The sequence below is a fragment of the Drosophila eugracilis genome, unplaced genomic scaffold (genome assembly GCF_018153835.1).
Source record: "Drosophila eugracilis isolate 14026-0451.02 unplaced genomic scaffold, ASM1815383v1 contig_1104, whole genome shotgun sequence".
Lineage (NCBI taxonomy): Eukaryota > Metazoa > Arthropoda > Insecta > Diptera > Drosophilidae > Drosophila > Drosophila eugracilis.
The window spans coordinates 574,307-592,039 of NW_024571881.1; the positions used below are offsets into that span (position 1 = coordinate 574,307).

At 44.1% G+C, this 17,733-nt stretch overlaps 4 protein-coding genes across 13 annotated transcripts in view; 1 reads left to right on the plus strand and 3 right to left on the minus strand.

The window, feature by feature from the left end:
• Window positions 1-32: 32 nt before the first annotated feature.
• On the plus strand, window positions 33-2,579 carry LOC108109884 (actin-related protein 3). Its single transcript, XM_017218686.2, has 6 exons — window positions 33-260; window positions 351-531; window positions 594-908; window positions 1,169-1,705; window positions 1,769-1,852; window positions 1,927-2,579. The coding sequence occupies exons 1-6, from the start codon at window positions 217-219 to the stop codon at window positions 2,020-2,022; spliced, it is 1,257 nt and encodes a 418-aa protein (XP_017074175.1). The 5' UTR covers window positions 33-216; the 3' UTR covers window positions 2,023-2,579.
• LOC108109883 (transcription factor 25) lies at window positions 2,569-5,668 on the minus strand. 2 transcript variants are annotated; one of them, XM_017218684.2, is made up of 6 exons: window positions 5,381-5,666; window positions 4,930-5,306; window positions 3,946-4,812; window positions 3,557-3,883; window positions 3,246-3,478; window positions 2,569-2,961 (listed from the first exon to the last, which is right to left on the minus strand). In XM_017218684.2, the coding sequence occupies exons 1-6, from the start codon at window positions 5,534-5,536 to the stop codon at window positions 2,801-2,803; spliced, it is 2,121 nt and encodes a 706-aa protein (XP_017074173.1). In that variant the 5' UTR covers window positions 5,537-5,666; the 3' UTR covers window positions 2,569-2,800. The 2 variants fall into 2 exon arrangements, with proteins under 2 accessions (XP_017074173.1, XP_017074174.1); XM_017218685.2 differs by lacking the exon at window positions 2,569-2,961 and adding an exon at window positions 3,005-3,178 and having other exon boundaries at window positions 5,381-5,668.
• A 333-nt stretch (window positions 5,669-6,001) lies between these two features.
• Window positions 6,002-6,791, minus strand: LOC108109803 (vesicle-associated membrane protein-associated protein A). Its single transcript, XM_017218521.2, has one exon. The coding sequence runs from the start codon at window positions 6,789-6,791 to the stop codon at window positions 6,093-6,095; it is 699 nt and encodes a 232-aa protein (XP_017074010.1). The 3' UTR covers window positions 6,002-6,092.
• Window positions 6,792-6,814: 23 nt separating this feature from the next.
• LOC108109800 (NAD(+) hydrolase sarm1) overlaps window positions 6,815-17,733 on the minus strand; it is a 38,604-nt gene continuing 27,685 nt past the window's right edge. For 5 of the 9 annotated variants that reach the window (XM_017218511.2, XM_017218513.2, XM_017218515.2 and 2 more), the window contains 8 exons: window positions 17,205-17,590; window positions 16,487-16,877; window positions 11,216-13,138; window positions 10,975-11,154; window positions 10,735-10,904; window positions 10,371-10,591; window positions 9,068-10,001; window positions 6,815-7,218 (listed from right to left, as the gene is read on the minus strand). In XM_017218511.2, the coding sequence (XP_017074000.1) occupies window positions 7,134-7,218; window positions 9,068-10,001; window positions 10,371-10,591; window positions 10,735-10,904; window positions 10,975-11,154; window positions 11,216-13,138; window positions 16,487-16,877; window positions 17,205-17,590 (4,290 nt within the window). In that variant the 3' untranslated portion in view covers window positions 6,815-7,133. Of the gene's footprint in view, window positions 7,219-7,438; window positions 7,568-9,067; window positions 10,592-10,734; window positions 10,905-10,974; window positions 11,155-11,215; window positions 13,139-13,468; window positions 14,482-14,513; window positions 15,009-16,486; window positions 16,878-17,204; window positions 17,591-17,733 lie in introns of those variants that run through there. The other 4 variants (XM_017218512.2, XM_017218518.1, XM_017218517.1 and 1 more) reach the window with 4 other exon arrangements.

A 17,733-nucleotide genomic window follows, 5' to 3' on the forward strand; every position in this document is an offset into this window, starting at 1 on the left:
ATCGATGCTTGCAGCCCTGGCAGCTGCTCGTACGGGAACACGCGAATGTGTGTGTGACGAAGAGCAAAGTGACACATAGTTGGAGGTGTGGTTGAAAATATATAGAAATCGGGGTTTATCTGCGGCTGAAACGATCTCAAAACGGTGTCAAAGGCGAGATAGGATTGCAACTCAAGAGCTTGAACAAGCAGCAACCCAAAAAAACGAGCAGCGACCATGGCAGGCAGGCTACCGGCGTGCGTAATCGATGTGGGCACCGGGTGAGTTTTCAGTTTCGATTGCCCGCGGGGGTCTCCAATTGGACGGAAAAGAGGTCGTCTGACTAATACTCTGTTTACTAACGTTTTAAGCTACTCTAAACTGGGCTTTGCCGGGAATAAGGAGCCGCAATTCATTATCCCCTCGGCGATTGCCATAAAGGAATCAGCCCGAGTGGGTGACACTAACACACGGCGCATCACAAAAGGAATAGAGGACCTGGACTTCTTCATCGGCGATGAGGCCTTCGATGCCACCGGTTACTCCATCAAGGTTCGCTTCTGAATAACCTGCTATCAAGTAACCAATTCAGTTTTATCTTTAAATTCCTATAGTATCCGGTGCGTCATGGTCTGGTGGAGGACTGGGATTTAATGGAGCGATTTTTAGAGCAGTGTGTCTTCAAGTATCTGCGTGCTGAGCCTGAGGATCATTACTTCCTGCTAACTGAGCCGCCACTAAATACGCCCGAGAATCGGGAGTACACAGCGGAGATTATGTTTGAAACGTTCAACGTTCCTGGCCTGTACATTGCCGTCCAGGCGGTACTCGCTCTGGCCGCCAGTTGGGCCTCACGGTCCGCCGAGGAGCGCACCCTTACAGGAATCGTGGTGGATAGCGGTGATGGAGTGACGCACGTCATACCAGTGGTAAATAGCGCAGCCCTTATCTTATCAGCAGAGCTGTGTTCGCAGTTGCTACAGTGAAAACCCTTTTAGAAAGAATGCTCTTATCTTTAAATAAGAAATTTAAAACGGGAATATTGAATTGTATTTCGACAGCAAAGGCATTTGGACTGACTAGTATCCATTTAACTGCACCACTCCAAATTAGATTTTATTTTTTATTAAACAACAAAAAAAAGACGATTAGAGAATCAATAATATAGTAACCTCGGTTTCTTTTCTAGGCCGAGGGCTATGTGATCGGTTCCTGCATTAAGCATATCCCTATTGCGGGACGCAACATCACCTCGTTCATCCAAAGCCTGCTGCGCGAACGGGAGGTGGGCATTCCGCCGGAACAGAGTCTCGAGACTGCCAAAGCGATCAAGGAGAAGCATTGCTATATTTGTCCGGATATCGCCAAAGAGTTTGCCAAGTACGACACGGAGCCAGGCAAGTGGATACGCAACTTCACGGGCGTCAACACGGTGACCAAGGCGCCGTTTAATGTGGACGTGGGCTACGAGCGCTTCCTGGGACCCGAGATCTTCTTTCATCCAGAGTTCTCGAATCCAGACTTCACCATTCCGCTGTCTGAGATAGTGGATAATGTCATCCAGAACTGCCCAATCGACGTGCGACGTCCGCTGTACAATAATATTGTCCTGAGCGGTGGATCTACGATGTTCAAGGACTTTGGACGGAGGTTGCAGCGAGATATCAAGCGATCGGTGGATACACGTCTTCGGATCAGCGAGAATTTGTCCGAGGGACGCATTAAGGTAGGTGATATCACTACAGTTTATGAGTCATCTTTTCAACTTCGATAATGATTTTCGATACAGCCAAAACCCATTGATGTTCAAGTGATCACGCATCACATGCAGCGGTATGCCGTGTGGTTTGGAGGCAGTATGTTGGCCTCAACGGTAAGTTGTATAACGTCTATCAAGGTTATACATAGGGTATCAAAATAATCTTCATTCTCTTGCAAAATTTATAGCCCGAGTTCTATCAAGTGTGTCACACGAAGGCTGCCTATGAGGAGTATGGCCCCAGCATTTGCCGTCACAATCCTGTTTTCGGAACCATGACATAATTGATCCGATCCAATCGGCCTGCAGCAGTTATTATTGATTTATTTTTCAATTTTAAATTTGATTTGTTCTCCATCTATATATATTGCATTATGTATTCCAAGCTAAAGTATTAGTAATGATTCTTCTCTATATATGTGTTTAGCTCTTAACTCTGTGTAAATCAGTTTCGTTCTTCCTAATTTCGTGTGATTCTGTTAGGATAACTATAAAGCAACAACTCCGATGTCTGCCAGTTAAACAAACACCCCGCTAATTAAGGTGCATTATTTCTAGAAGTCGACTTTTATACCATACTCGAACACAATCACACACAGTCACACCAAACTAAGCTCTTGGAAATCCCAGCTCTATACACAATTATATATGAAAATGATCTACTTGTCATAGAAATATTTATAATTGCAATAACTGCAAGAAAGACAAAAAGGGAAAACCGCAGAAAACTGAACAAAAAATGAAAAACGATAAGAAATATTGATGAGAAATCTGTTTGTTATATTGATAAGCGTAATTGAAAAGGCATTAAATAAATCAATAAAACATTCTTTAAGCTCAACACTGTCGCCACTTTTGATCTAAAGCTTGTACTGGAAAATTTTATTCAATGCATAAGTTTGTATGTGTTTAAATTGTTCTAATATATATTATATATTTTTTATATTTCAATTTTGTGACGGTGTCGGTTAGATGAGGGAATAGCAAAAGGTGGTTTTCAAAAAACTTGTTCCAAGCCACAAATCCAAAAACTTTTTACGTTTCACGTAATTGACAAATTGACTAGTCGACATAGTCACTTGATCCCTCCTCTTCGTCGTTGCTGCTCGTGGATTGTGCCGCCGCCGTTTCCGGTGAACGCAAGTGCTCTGCAATGCGGAAGTTTTGCAGGAAATCCCTCATCGCATCCATCATCAGGGTCAACGACTGCTGTATACCAGCTTCTGCAATATTTTAAGCACGATATCTTGTTGTGATTTTGAATTTTGAGAAAAATCAAATTTAGAGATTGATTGATCTGAAGAATGACAGTTTAGTTATCAAGTACTTAAAGCTCTTGACCAAGAAATTCGATTGAAATATAAATAAAGTGTAATAAATAAAATTTAGAGAAGTAATACAAATGAAACGAACTTCTTATCATATTTTACGATCCGTTTTCTGAGACGATACAGAAGTAGCATAATGGTTTTACATTATAAAATATTTGAAATATATTTATACAAACCTTCCGCTTCACGGATAGCTCCGGCTACGCCGGCAGCTCCTGCTTCAGCACCAGCTTCAAAGTTAGCTTCAGCTGGAGCTGCACCAGGTGCTACTAATGCTGCTCCACCTTCTTGGGCTTGAGCATTTGCTGCCAGGTTGTTGATGTTGAACGAAGGCAAAAGCGATTGGAAAAACATTGATACGGAATTGTTCGTGTTCGTTGTGGGGCTACTACTGCTTGATGAAGATTTTCTGTAAAGAAATAATTATAATAGTAGATATAATTATAGATAGAAATTAATCGGTTTAATCAAAGCATCATATACTTACCGTTGATAGCAGTTTACGCTGTTCGGTGGTGGCAGTGGATCGTAAGTCATGATGGCTTGCTTCTCCTTAGACACGAAGACGGCCAGTGGGACCTTTTCCTTGTAATCCGATAGTATAACATGTCGGAGAATAGGCCTGGGTGGAGTTCCACCGTAACGCAGTGATCTCTTCTCCTTATACTCATTGACCAGTGGATCCTTACTCTCAATGCGATCTAGTACTATATTTACATTTGACTCCAACCAGGGTAGCACCTCGTTCTGACGCCAAACAACCCGTGCACGGCACACATACAGGCACACCAGCTGGTGCAGGGCTGGCGATTGACTGGGACAGAAGATAAGGAATTAAGTTTCGCTAATCATTGAAGTAGATAAGAGTCAACTTACTTGCCCGACACATCCGCGAAGAAGTATGAGGAGGCCAGAACCCTTTTATCCGTCTGCACCGACATCTCGTCCAGGAGAGGACGTAAAACACCCGGGAACATCAGAAGAGCGTATTGCAGCGCCTGGTTGGAGCGCTCACAGGCGCCATGGAGCGTATGCAATGCCAAAGCATAGGAGTATGCCATATTGGGCAGCTGATTGAGGTTCCTGGCGGCATTGTACTCCTCGTAGAACTCTACTAGCCACCCAAACTGCTTGCTGCGCAGAGCATAGTAATCAATGACCAGGATAATGGCAAGTGGATCAGTGTCCGGCTGCAGACTCAGTAGGAGTTTGGAGATCTCGAAGGCGGTGCGGCTACAAGCGCGTTCCTCCAGGTACTGGGCATGCTTGAACAGCACGATATAAAAGGAGCGGTTCTCCTGACGGCGATAGTCCAGTCGGCAATTGCCTGACGTCATGCTGAAGTTAATGTGCAGTGACGATTCCAGAAGGAGTAGAGCGCGCTCCAATAGCTCGGAGGCCAATGCATAGTCTTCAGTCATCTTGCACACCTCACTCAACTGAACCAAAGAGTCCACATGGTAAGGACAGCGTTTTATCAGTGTAATCAGAAATCCCGAATCAATACGCTCCAGGGCAGACAGAAACATATGCTGCACTCCCTGGTAGTATTGACTATGCTCAAAGGCAAACCACTGGATGTCAGCTCCGTTGTCTGTAATTGATTTGGAGGAAACCGACGGCGAGTCGGGGGCAGGTAGCAGTTTCATGGTAATGGTGTTCTTGGTCAGTGCCGGCCACGAATCCTTGGCAGTCACCAAGTGAGTGGATTTTAACGTGGGTTTCTGTCTTCCCCGCTTCGTTCTAGAAGAGAAAGTTAAATAGCAAATTATTAATATATGCAGAATGCATTATTCGATATAAGCAATTTATTTTAAATTTATTTTCTGGCGTTAATAAGATCTTTCAAGGCGTACTTACTCTACTTTAACCACTCGCTTGCCAAAGGTGCGTCGCATCTCGTTTTGTGGATTGAGGTGTCGCAACTCTACTGCCAGCAGCTTCTTGGTAGCTGAGTTCCCGGTGGGTACAGCTGCCACCTGCTTTGCCGGCTGCCTGGGCACCGCATCGTAGACTTTACCAAGAAGCGGATCCACCTTTGCGAAGTACTTGTCCTGGCGCTCGTTGTCCTCGCTGCTGATGTGATTGCCACTGGATTTGGTCTTCTTCTTGCGCTTCTTTTTCTTCTTTTTAGCCGCGTTGGTCGTGGCATTAGGCAATGCGGCCGAGGGGTGCTCCGTTTCGTTGTCGTCCTCCTTGAACTCGCTTTCCGAGAGACTCAAACCTGGTTGATTGAGCTGGTTTAGGTGTGGCAAGGGCGAATTATGCGGTTGGGTTAGTGATGAGCTGGCTATTAAGAATATAGGCTTACCAAATCGAATGGATTTAGGTGAGACTTGCGGTCGCGTCGCATATCGCTGTCCTCCAGTTCGTCATTGTCGGTCAGCTCCTCGCAATCCTCATCTTCGGGCGGCGGTGCCAGCTTGTCAGCGTCACCCTGCAGCTTCTTAAGCATTCGCGCAGACATCCTTTTGGTGTCCTTATGTCCTTATGGCGGAATTCTATTTATTTTCGGCTCAGAATACGTGTGTATTTCGCTGTTTTTTCCTGCACTACATTTCCATTCGCACAGCTGCAGAGTTGCCACGCTCTCTGGAAGCACCTACGCTTCACAACACTGGCCAAGACAGGTGTCTCGTTGCAGCGGGAAAAAGCTATTTTAAATTTCAATAGGTACTTTGTACGATTTTTAAGACTAAGAAACTCAAGCAATATAAATTCCGTTTTTGTCGTCAAGTTAGAAATATTTTGACGATAAAACCAAAGAAATTGCAAAAATAAAGAATAATTTATATCGTAAAATAAAGCCGTTGCTTTTTATTTTAAATTGAAAGCTAAATTTTTTTTCACCCACAAGTGTACTTGTTAAATTATTTTAATGTTTTAGAATGGAAAAACTTTTGTAAAAGAAATGATAAAAAAAAACAAGTTCTTATGTTATGATTACTTTTAATTGACAACAAATTTTTGATTATTTTGGTTTAACTCATTGGCTTGGCCCTAAAATGTGTCACGAAAAAAGTTTACAAAAAATTCTTGCCATAGAAGGCGCCAACGAAGACGCCAAGGATGGTGAGAATGAAGGCGACCACGTAGAAGAAAGTACTGCGCCCTTGGCTTGCACGACGTTCCACCTCGTGACCAGAACCGGATCCAATAGAGTGGTCCCGCAATGTGCCGATTTCCTCCTTAAGGGCAAGACGTTGATCGTCCAGTTTGCTGAGCTTTTTAAGCAACTTGGCCATCGGCTCGGTGACCCCGTCATTAAAAGTGACCTCGCTTTCCTTGTATTCTGTTGCCGATTTAGGTCCACCACCGGCCTGGCGCAACGGCTCCTCCTTCGGGTAGACTAGTTCGCATCTGATCTTGGTGTCCCAGGTGTTCTCGGGACTCTGCTGCTTCCAGAACTCTTGCATATCGCACATATCACCAGCTGCTTCGGCCGCCAACAGAAGGAACTTGTGACGCTTCTGCAACGGCTCCTCTTTGAATCCATTCATGTAAATGTCCAAGCTGACCTTTTCGCCAGGCCCCAAAACCCCAATATTAGGACGCACAAAAAAGAGCTTTGGAGTAGTGGTCTTCATCTTAAAGGCGATCCTGTGGGTCTTGCTAGGATTCCCGATGACCAGCTTTTTGCACACGGACCCGACGAAAGGGCCCTCGAAAGTGATAACGTCGCATGGCTCAAGGGACAGTTTGTTCTCCATGTTCTCGGACATTTCCGAATTCGTAATACTTATAATCTGTTTTAAAATCGAAAGCGTTCTGAACAAATGTATTTCCGAATTACTAATACAATTCCAGAGGTCTCCCTTTTTTTGACAATGTGAACAGAATAAGGGCTTGGCTACTTTGATACATTATTTTCCAGTGCTACATTAAAATATTTATACTGTGGGTATACTTTTTTTTTGTAATAATGAATTTCTATATATATATATGGCTAAATATTTCTAATTCCTTCGCATTTATTGTGTTTTGTTTCGTTTTTTTTAAGTATTTACAAAAATTCGATGCACCTGTGGGGTTGAGTGTATGCAAGGTGGGTGGTGATTATCCACCTACCAAAATATCATACGTCCGGCATTGGGGGAGGTGGCCTTGGACAGGATAATGCCCGACAGTTCCTCGTCCTCCAGTTCGTTGCTATTCAAATTGGGAGGAGGATGGATGGTTGGATAACAAATTAAATAAATGTTTAACAGGACCTTTTCGATTTATGCAATTATATACACGTTTATTGGTAATCGCTATTCGCTTTGTGTGTTTTGTTTTTTGTTGTTGGTTGTTTTGCAATAAATAACAATGAATGTTGGTTGTCGAGACAGCGGATGCTGAGTGGGCATCGATATTGATCTCACGGGTGCGATGATGGGTTTTTTTTCGAATTCGATTCGATTTGAAGGGTGGGTGCTTTTGTGGCGGGTGCAGTACAACAGGCACAACGATAACAACAGTTACAACGGATTGCCGTAGCCAATTTCGCTTTTATGGTCTACAAATAAAGTCCAGGCGGTTGAAGAGAGAGAGCGAGAGATAGGGAAGAAAAGAAAGTGAAAATATATATACAAATAAAACATATCGGATTCCATTAGAGACACAAACATATATTCAAAAACGGCACGCAATTAAAAACATAACACAAAACGAACAGAATCAGGATGTCGACATGCGGTTGATGATATTGTATGAACTGATAAAGCAAGGGAAATCGGGCTATATAGGGCCAATAATACACATTTCGTTTGCATTAAGTCACATTTTATTTTTGTTTTTCGTATTTTTCGGTTTTTTATCGGTTTTTGTTTTTAACTTTAGGCACTATTTAAATATTAAATATATATTGCAAAAATCAATAAAAATATGCCTTAAAAACTCCTGCGCTAAAAATTAGGTTTTGTACAGCATGTATTGTTGTAAAAATTTTGCAGTAAGTTAAGATATACGTAGTTTAAATATCACTTAAATATTTTCGTTTTAAGCCACATGGGTTAATTTCAAACTTTGCAATTTCTAATATACGTTTTGCGGACGGTTACAAGAACAAATTTCATACGCGAGAAATGTACAAATTTTTAAACATATTAATTATAAATAGCATATTAAATATAGGGTGTTTCTGTTTTGTTTTCGTTTTTCAATGTATTTTTGTTTCTTGTAGTGTTTAAAATTAGTTGATTTTTTTGTTTTGTTCTCTATAAATTAGGTATCGTATTTATGCAGTCGTTAATTGTGTTTTTTCTTTTTGTTTATTTTCATAAATTAGTGTTTGCAATTTAAATTCGCTTACTCATTTTTCAATAAAAAAATTAAATATCAAAATCAACAACTAATCACAAGGCAAATAGAGTTTGAAGAGAAAGAAACTGGAGGAAGGGGGCTGTTCGTATATATTGTTTTAAATTTGGGCAACGCAGGCGAATTTTAGTGGATGCTTAGCGTAACGAGTTGAGTCAACGAGTGGCGAAGTAAAAATAGCGAGCGAGTACCAACACCAGAGAGAAAGAAGTAGAGAGGCGGCGAATGGGAGTCAGAGAGGTATAGTGGTTGTGAGGGGTCCCAAGGGTTTTGAGGGTTGATGAGTAAATGATCGGATGAGATTCTATTTAGATGGCACAAATGCAGCCATTGGCGTGTAACGTGTTAACAGGCACTTAGTGGGCGAATAACTAATACCATCTTTTTACGAACTGATTTCTGGTAAAGTAAATAACTCATAAATTATAAATGATCATAAATATTGATTACAGATTAAAACACTATTTTAGATAAAGAAGTTATATTAATAAATTTGTCCCTAGTAAGATAGAGTAGAGTACTAGAATAAGATAAGTTCGAAATATACCATTTGAAAAAAAAAGCGTTGTATTGGTCAGAAATCAGTTCGTGAAAAAATGGCTAAAATTTATATGGAGCATATAGCGAGTGACGAGCGACGAGTGGGGACAGCGAGTCCTGGTCCTCCTCGTCTGTTCGCCTCCTCGTTATGGCTTACTTTTTTATCAGCGAGCGGACCTTCTTCATCGTTCGATTGAAGATCGTCTTGTTGTTTCCCCCGGCACTGTAGTTGGAGCCCAGCGATGAGTTGGAAGTTTTGTTACTGGTCAAACTGGCTCCGCGATGAACCGACGCCGAGGCTCTTTGTTGATTGCCATGTCGCAAGCATTCATCCGGCTGATCCTCACGCTCACTTTCCGTCGCACTTACACCTTCGGGACTCTGACGTTCCCTTACCCTTTCTCTCGCAGGCTGTGGAGGTCTTTCGGGTGTTGGCGACTTGGAGGAGGAGCTGGTGTCTCTTCGTTGGGGTTGCGGGGTCATTGGAATGGCCAAATTCTGCATGCTCTGCGTTCCATCTAAAACTTCGCTATTCGGTGGCAACAGTTCTGCTAGGGTTTGTTTACTAAGAATATGGTCCAGACTTCGGGACTTTCTGTGCTGTTGGACATTTCCCGGAGGGGATAGGGTATGCTTATCCCGTCGCGTCACCGAATCACTGAGGGGAGCTTCCACCTCCTCTTCTTCGGGTTGCAAAGTGCTTGTGGAACTGGCATTCGTGAGAGCTGTACTGCCCGCTGTCACTTTGGCCGCTGCAGCTGCTATCCTTTGGTCGGGTGTTGAACCCGCCTGATCTAGAAACCCATCCACGCTGTGCGATCGATAGCCATTGCCCATGCCGGAACCAGATCCATGACTCAATCCCGCGGCTGAACTTCTTCGTGGAGGCAGATACGCTAGTGGCGTCATATTCTGCATGGATGCGGAGCCAGCTCCGGACTTGTGAAGCAGGGCTGCCTGCTGTGTGCGATAGGGGGTCAGGATCTGGGAGCGTTTCGAGGGCGCCCGGGAATAACCACTCAGCTGCGAGGTGCTGCCCCTCTGGCGGGCCGGTGAGGGAGATTGGCGGTACCTATTTGCCTGGTGATTAGCTGCGCGCGAGACGGCGTTTCAAGCGATTTCGAGTGTGTGGCAATCAGAATTAAATCAATTATTAATTGGTAAGAGTAAAAAGTAATGGGTAGTGGGGGTAGTAATGGGTTGGTTGATTGGGTGAGCGAGAAAGTATTGTGAGTGTGTATATGGGGTAGAGAGATAGATAGAGTTGTACTAGAGAGTGTGACTTGAGGATCTCTGCTTAAGCCTAAAACATATTCGAGTTGGCTAGCTCTGTAAATCTTTAGCTTAACTTGGCTCACTCTACGCTGGAGCCGCTGGGGGACTCTGGTTAGAGCTTGAGCTTGGATTTGAGTTGGAGTTGGGAGTAGAAGAAGTAGTAGTTGTAGTACTCGTTGGCCCACCTTGTCCGCTGCCATTGGCCGCCGCCATTAGGCCATCCACCACACTGCCTGAGCCGCCGACGCCACCACCTCCTCCTCCAGTTCCTGCTCCTGATCCACCGCCTGCTCCGCCGCTCTGGTAGTCGGATTCGTTGCTGTGCATTCTTTGGTATGAGACCGAACCGGGGGTGCCGGGCACCATTGCCGCAATGCGATCGATATTCTTTTCGCCGCGCAAAAATCTGCCGCATCAGAAGAATGGGAATAGTTTAAGTGTTTAGTTTTTAGTTATTCTAGGTTATTCAGGCTTATGGTAATCGGTAATGGAGTTTTCCATCGTCCTAGTCCCAGGCTAATCCAGATCTAAATGCGTCGCTTAATGTACCTTTCGAGCTTATCGATGCAAGCATCCTGGTAGTCGTGGATCCAACTAACACCGTTGAAGTGCGCCACACTGCGCATGTCCTCGGGAAGTCTCTCCGCCTCAGGCCAATCGAAGTGCTGGTCCATGATGGGTATAATGTTACAGTTCGAGTTCAAGGCAGCTACGATTTCCTACGGATCAAAGACTCCCCATATAAGTATCTTCTGGTTGAATGGGCCAATACGGCTATAAGTTACTCACGCGATGCACCCAGTCCTTGCAGTCCTCGTCGTTTATACAGCGGTGCAAAGCATCGGGCGTTAATACTAAGACAAAATTCTTTGCCTGCCGAATACTGTTCAAGAGGCCATTGTCGAATTTGCCAGCCTCCAGTCGCTCCACGTCAATAAATACGGAGAATCCACGCAGCTGCAGGTGAACCTAAAATAAATGGAAACTTGTAAGTGAAAATGTCCTCTTAAATTCCTTCATGTCTACGAACCTTGAGCAGACTGGCCAGCTGGGAGCCATTGGATCGCCTATAGCTAACAAAAACGTCCAGTGTCTTGGCCATATTTTCCTCCGATGAGCTGGGCAGCGAGTTCTCCAAATTCTTGACTGCGTTGAGAATTCGCAAGCGATGGATCGAGTTTTGGATGTTACACTCCGTCATCAGCATATCCTCATTGACATGCGGCAGAGCACACTTATCGATTCCAGCATTCAACATGGAATACGTGTAGGTGCAGTAATCAGAACCGATCTCCGAAAGAAACTGGTGCATCTTGGCCGTATCCTTGGATGAGTAGTCAGCCATGCGTTTGAGATTTTGCAATTCGCGTTCGAATCGCTTCAGCAGGATTCCATTAACGATTCCAATATCATTTCGAAGATTTTCCTGGGTTAGTTTCAGCAGCAAATCTCCGTCCACCTGGGACTCGTTGAACTTGTTGATGTAGTCATTGAAACCGATCTGCTTCACCCACTCCTGCACGTCCTCCACGGACCACAAGGGAACCTGTTGCGATAGCTTATGTGGCACGGTCTCTCCGATTAATCTCAAGGCCTGGGCAGCGAACTTCGAGGCAATGGCATTCGGGCAACTGGCTACTGTCTTTAAAGCTTCAATAGCATGGATCTCCCGGAAGATGTCGGTGTTGCCTTGCTCCCTCTTGATTCCCGCCTCCATGCAGAAATGGAAAGCAGCCAGATTGCGGGCTTCTTCCCGATTGGAACTCAAAACCGGCACCAATCTCTTCAGCCAATGTTTGCTCTGCCCGTGGGCATGCGCCAAATTGGATCTCGCAAATGCTGAAGGATCGTGGGAAGTGACAAATGGTTCTACTAAGTCCAGACATCCAGACTTCAGCACCTCGGCTTCAATCTCCTTGTTGGCTACCAGCACAGCAATGGCCAAGCAAGCATAGTACTTGATGTTATCATCGTTGTGGAAGGCCAATGGGAACAGCCACATGGGCACCTTTCGCAGGATCATCTCCTCCTGGTTCTCAGCTCCACCATAGAGCGATAGATTCGCCAGAGCACTGGCGCAGTGTCGCAGAGTTTCCAAATCGCTGGTGCGGCATTCGAAGAGCACAGCATCTAGGCCTCCCAGCCTTATCACATCCGAACAGGTGCCTTCGGAGTGTTTGAACAGATGCTCCAGGATGCCAGTACCCACGCGGGAGTGCTCCATATTCGAATTCTTGGTGCAGACACAGGCCACATTGACGACCTTATCTAGACCATTGTCTACCACATGCTTGCGGTTCTCGGTGGTCAGACACTGCTCTAGCAGTTGCGCGGAGGAGAACTGGAGATCGGGCTTAACACAGTTCTTCATGAGAAGATCAAGGCCACCACTTTGGCGCAGGGAGTTGCACAACGAGTAGCCCAGCTCGTGGCCATGTGTGGGCACTGCCCAGGCTCTCCGAATGACCTCGTTGATCTTCTCTAGGTACTGAGACTTCTTGCCACCAACATCATAGGCGGTTATGGCACTACCACCTCGCTCATCTTCTTGCAGGGAGCTCACTATTGAGGTCAGCATGTTGGAATACTTATTGATGGTCTGTTCGATCTCCTGCTGTCCACTGCCCGCTGTTAGGGACTTAAGGTCATCCAATTTGAGATCGGTAAGCTTTAGCATTTGGCCATTCATTGCAGACATCTGGGAGCTGGTGATCATGCTGCTGCCGGTACTGGAGACTCCCTTGTGTGACATGGAGTAGTTGGCCTGCGAGGCGGAGGATACGTGCTTCTCTTGGCTAATGATCCCGTTGGAGGTCATCGTCTGCGATTGCTGCGACTGGGAGATCGCCTTCTTGTCCGCAGAAAAGTTCTCGCTCTGCACCGTAATACTGGTAGCGGCCACATTGTTGCTCGCCTGCTGTGTGATGTCGCCGGTGCGCAGGGAGAGCGCTTCCTGGATATTTTATTGGGGCGCGATATGGGAAGAAGATATAGCAATTAGTAAGGATTGATCAAGTTGTATCTGGAATAAAGATAGCTCAAGTATACAACATGAAATGTGTACAAAAATACCAATGAAAACGATTTATATAACTGAAAAATTTACTCAATTTTAAACTTTTTAACAGAACTCTCTGGTATAACAGTTTCGAACCCGTTACACAAAATGTTATACAAACTGTTATACCTAGCTAAGCCCTTAGCCTTATCATCGAACAACCTCCTCACTGGGTCACTAAATCTAGACTAAAGCTTTATGGACACACCCCCCTCTCGGTTATACCTTGCTCTGCTCCACCTCAATGGGAATTTCGCGAACGTTTTTCATTTGATTACAGTTGTGGTTGTTGTTGTGATTGGGAGTTGTAATTGCTGAGTGGTTGGTGTTGTTGATGGGCGTTGGTGGTGGCAATTGTTGTTGCTGCTGTTGTGGTGGTGGAGGTGGTGGCGACAGTGGACAGTTGCTAATTGGCTGTGGGGGCGGGTTAGAAGTTTTACGTACTCTGGTGTGCGAACTAGAACTCGAAGAGGATTGCGTCGACGACGACGACGACGATGACGAAGAAGAAGAGGAGGATGACGAAGAAGCGGAGGCAGCTGCTCCAGACATTCTGGCAGCGGACGCAGTGGACATGGTAGTGGCTGCCGTTGAACCTGCCACCACTTGAATGGGCTGTGGTGGTGGGGATAACGGTGAATTAATCCCAAATCTATTCGAAGGTGTGCCCACCGGCGGTGGTGATAATGGCATCTCCACAATAGGACTAGGTGATCGGGTGGGCGTGAAATCCGACTGACCGGTCGAGCGGAAGATGCCCTTGCGAACGGGCCAGGGTGCCTGATTGGACATTAGGTGGCAGGTATTTCAATGCCAAAGTCGGTTCGGTAGTTGCTGATTATTTCGTTCCGTATATACTTCTATATATTTATATATATATAATATATAAGCTGTTTCGTTTGCGTATTTTTTCCTTTCTATATACTTTGTATTTTATTTATTTTCATTCACATAAAAATAGCGCACAAATTGGCTACGTCGACGTCGCCATCACTTTCTCTGTGTGTGTGAGTGTTTGTGTTTTGGTTTCAGTGTATTTGAGTGTTGTTGCTGTATCTGTCTGTGTGTGTGTGACACTGACCGACAAATAGAACTTGTAATAATTTTACAGTTAAATGACAATTAACAAGGCACTTGACACGGCTTCACTGTACGAAACGATGATTCTATACACATTGCAGGGCATAAAATGACCAAATCGGACACTTGTTGAGCCGCATTTGCATATGATATTGGGGAAAACTCAACGAAGGCATTGGTAAAAGCTCACATAGCGTCGAAAGCGGTAGGCCATCTGTCGTTAGGTTTTCGATTTTCCGTTTTTATAGGATATTTCGTTTATTTTTCACGCTGATTTCATCAAAGTAGGCATTCTTTTTATTCGGTTATAGTATCTTTAGTTTCTTTAAGTTTTTTAGGAAGTTGTATTATTTTTTAAGAATAAACTTGTTTCCTTATTTCGAATTTCACCACCGAGTGTTTTCAGTTTGTAATATTCGAAGGTCGGTTTCTATATATATTTTTCGTATAGCTTGCAACACCTGTGACAATATTCTCGTTCGTAAACAAAATCGCTGTAGGTAAGTCTAATTTGTGTTTTAATTAGGAAGTCTTTGTCACTTGCGCTGTATTTGAATTTAGTACGATCTAGCCACTGACACACATCAGTTTCTTATATATGCAAATGATTATACAGACTCGTTCTATTGTATAATTCAACTACATATAATTCGATTTGCTGAAACGCTCACGACGCTCGTCTGTCTGCTACTGAGGTCCGCGTATCGCTCTGAGGCGTTTTATTCAAAAAATATATTCGAAAATAAAACAAAGAGAGCAAGGCAATTTTGTTCTTGCCATTGAAATATACGAAAATTCGGAGCTTTAACTCGTGGGAAATAAATCAAAAATGGGGAGAGGAATGGGTATGGTTATGGTTCTCCTATTTCTTCGATTACTTCTCGGAAATAATGTGGAATGGTGCGTGCTGTTCCATCAGTTTCTTGCAATTGACGCAAATGTCCTAAGACTATGTGGATTCTTCCACAATCCATATAAAACTGTATCAAAGTATTTTTATTGGATTTTTTATGAATCTTCAAACCCGGGCACTTGTTGGCTGCACATGGAGCGTGGCTGTCTATCTGTTAGTTAAATATTTTGGCGGAGGGCCAATCATCTAGCATCCATTCAAATTGCTGCCCTCGTGTGAGATTTTGAATATATATTTAAGTGGATTGAGTTGGTATATACTTTATAAGGGGGCTTTGATGGACGAGGTGTTGATGGAGAGTTTTGTGATGAAAAGGACTTAAAAAAGCCATTAAAAGTAGTTCAGTAGTAGACTAGATTTGGTTATAAAACCAATCCCGTTTCCAACTGATTTTATCCCAAATTCCAAGGAAAAGGTCAAACAATCATCGTTGACATTCCGAAATTCATTATCCCATCATAAAGCAATTAACTCCAATAAACGTATGCAAATCAACAATGATGTAATAAAGCCGCCCCACCATCTCTGATTAGATAAAATCAACTGTTTGAATTTAGTTTTTCCCCTTCATCACCGATTCTTGGTAACCCTGGGTAACAGGTGTAATGGCGAAAACTACAAACAGAAAACCAAACTATATTTCTGGGTTCTTTAGTACCTGAACTCTTCTAAACATTCCGGTGGGCTTGTCCTTTTTGGATTTACAGTAGTTACGAATGAATTTGGGGCTCCCGAGGAGCAGGCACTTGTTAAGGAGCATTTCACATTACAATCACGTCGAGTGTTGCCCGCTTTTCGGCGCCACACAATCGATTTTCCTTGTCTTATGAGTAAGCGGGAGTAGTTATCGGCTTGACAACTTTCACTTTTGGACTGTTTTCACTATGGACTGGAATATAAACGCCTTGGCGCTGGTGTCCCTGATGCGACCTTAACATGCACGCGATGAACTCTAAACTGAGAGGAGTGCCATGGTCTAACAGTTAGCGAAAGCTTCCAAATGGGGTGTCCATCCATTGGGGGTAATAACTACCCTTTCTACTACCCTAAATAGCTTTTAACGAAAGCTTTTTGATAGAGGGCAGATTTCAGGGGCGAGTTCAATGACTACTTGCAGCAGGTTATTAACACTGATTTTGAAATTTCTTATATGGGAAATACGTCTATGTAGATGTGCTTTGAAGTAATCTGATTTTAATCTTGCTTTATCTTTATCCTTAAGCTGGACCTTTTACTCAACTAACACTCACCTTAATGACAGCTGCATTCTCCTCCGTTTTCACACCATCCATCTCCAATCGGTTCCTCATCGCCGACGCACCCTTGCTTTCCTGATAGTCTATATCTCCGGCCTGAAGGCGCTTCATCTCTGCGGAGTTGCTGGTGGCCTGTTCGGAACTGAAGCCATCGGTAACCACTTTCGTCTTGGACTCGGTCTTCATGCTCTTCTCCTGGAACTTGATCGTGTCGATTGTTTTATTTGAGCCGCTCAATCCACTGGCACTCAGCTGGGCGGCGGTGGGATGGCTGAGGTTGAGGCCGCTGCCAAAGTGGTTATGCGGGTGGTCATCGTCATCCGGCAGGGTCACGATCACACTGCTGTCAGCGTCGTCTACCAGATTCTCGAATGAGGCGCGAAGTCTGGCGAGAGAAGTTTAGAAATGCTTTATAAGTGCAACGGAATACATAGAAGTTTATGGGAAATTAGAAGCTTCTAAAGTCAGAGAGTGTCAAATTATCGCCTTATTGTTATATTTTCTCAATTTCTATATAACTTTTGTCTTCTATTATTTACTATCCCTACATTTGATTAACTTTCATCATTTGCCCATAAAAATAGCTTCTTTATGTGTCACTATCTCCTATGATTGACTATCTAGTAGATAGTTAGAAAGACAGTTTTTATGACTAGTCACTATGAAATAGACTAATAGATTTCCTAGAGAAATCCCCTCAATGATTACTCACTTTTTTTGCAGCTGGGTGATCTTATCCTGGCTGCTGAGACCCCTGAGATCGTCGATCGACGGATGGGCCGATGTGAGTTTGGGTGTTGTTAGCCTGCTCGTCGTCGTCTGGGACATTGTGCTGGGCGCTGTGATCGCTGAGGCTGAGGTGGTGCTAATGGATCCAGGTCCGCCTGTGATACGCTCCTTGGCCAGATCGTTGATTTCGGACATGGACTTCTGGATATTTGTGAGATCTCTCTTGATTTCCGCCGCCTTCATCTCCGATGAGGTGGACAGAGCCTGGGTAGTTGAGGAGCTGGAGGATGAGGAGGTTATATGGTGATGCAGACGCTGACTCTTCTTCTCCACCCGCGTCGTTGTGCTGCTGCTGCTGCTGTTTACAACCTGAAAAAAATAAACAACAGACGGGTAGACACAATTATAGAAAGTCGAGTTATTTTCTGACCGAAACTCATAGGCGGAAAAATGCAAAGAATTTGTGGCGTACAGAGACACATTTTTCCCCTTTGGCTCTGTACAAATATTAT

Coding starts and splice junctions, on each gene's coding strand:
- LOC108109884 (XM_017218686.2), top strand. CDS start 217: ATGGCAGGCAGGCTACCGGCGTGCGTAATCGATGTGGGCACCGG. Junction 261..350: donor GTAATCGATGTGGGCACCGG/GTGAGTTTTCAG, acceptor TAACGTTTTAAG/CTACTCTAAACTGGGCTTTG. Junction 532..593: donor CCACCGGTTACTCCATCAAG/GTTCGCTTCTGA, acceptor AAATTCCTATAG/TATCCGGTGCGTCATGGTCT.
- LOC108109883 (XM_017218684.2), bottom strand. CDS start 5,536: ATGTCTGCGCGAATGCTTAAGAAGCTGCAGGGTGACGCTGACAAGCTG. Junction 4,813..4,929: donor AAGCGAGTGGTTAAAGTAGA/GTAAGTACGCCT, acceptor TTTCTCTTCTAG/AACGAAGCGGGGAAGACAGA. Junction 3,884..3,945: donor TTCGCGGATGTGTCGGGCAA/GTAAGTTGACTC, acceptor CTTCTGTCCCAG/TCAATCGCCAGCCCTGCACC.
- LOC108109803 (XM_017218521.2), bottom strand. CDS start 6,791: ATGTCCGAGAACATGGAGAACAAACTGTCCCTTGAGCCATGCGACGTT.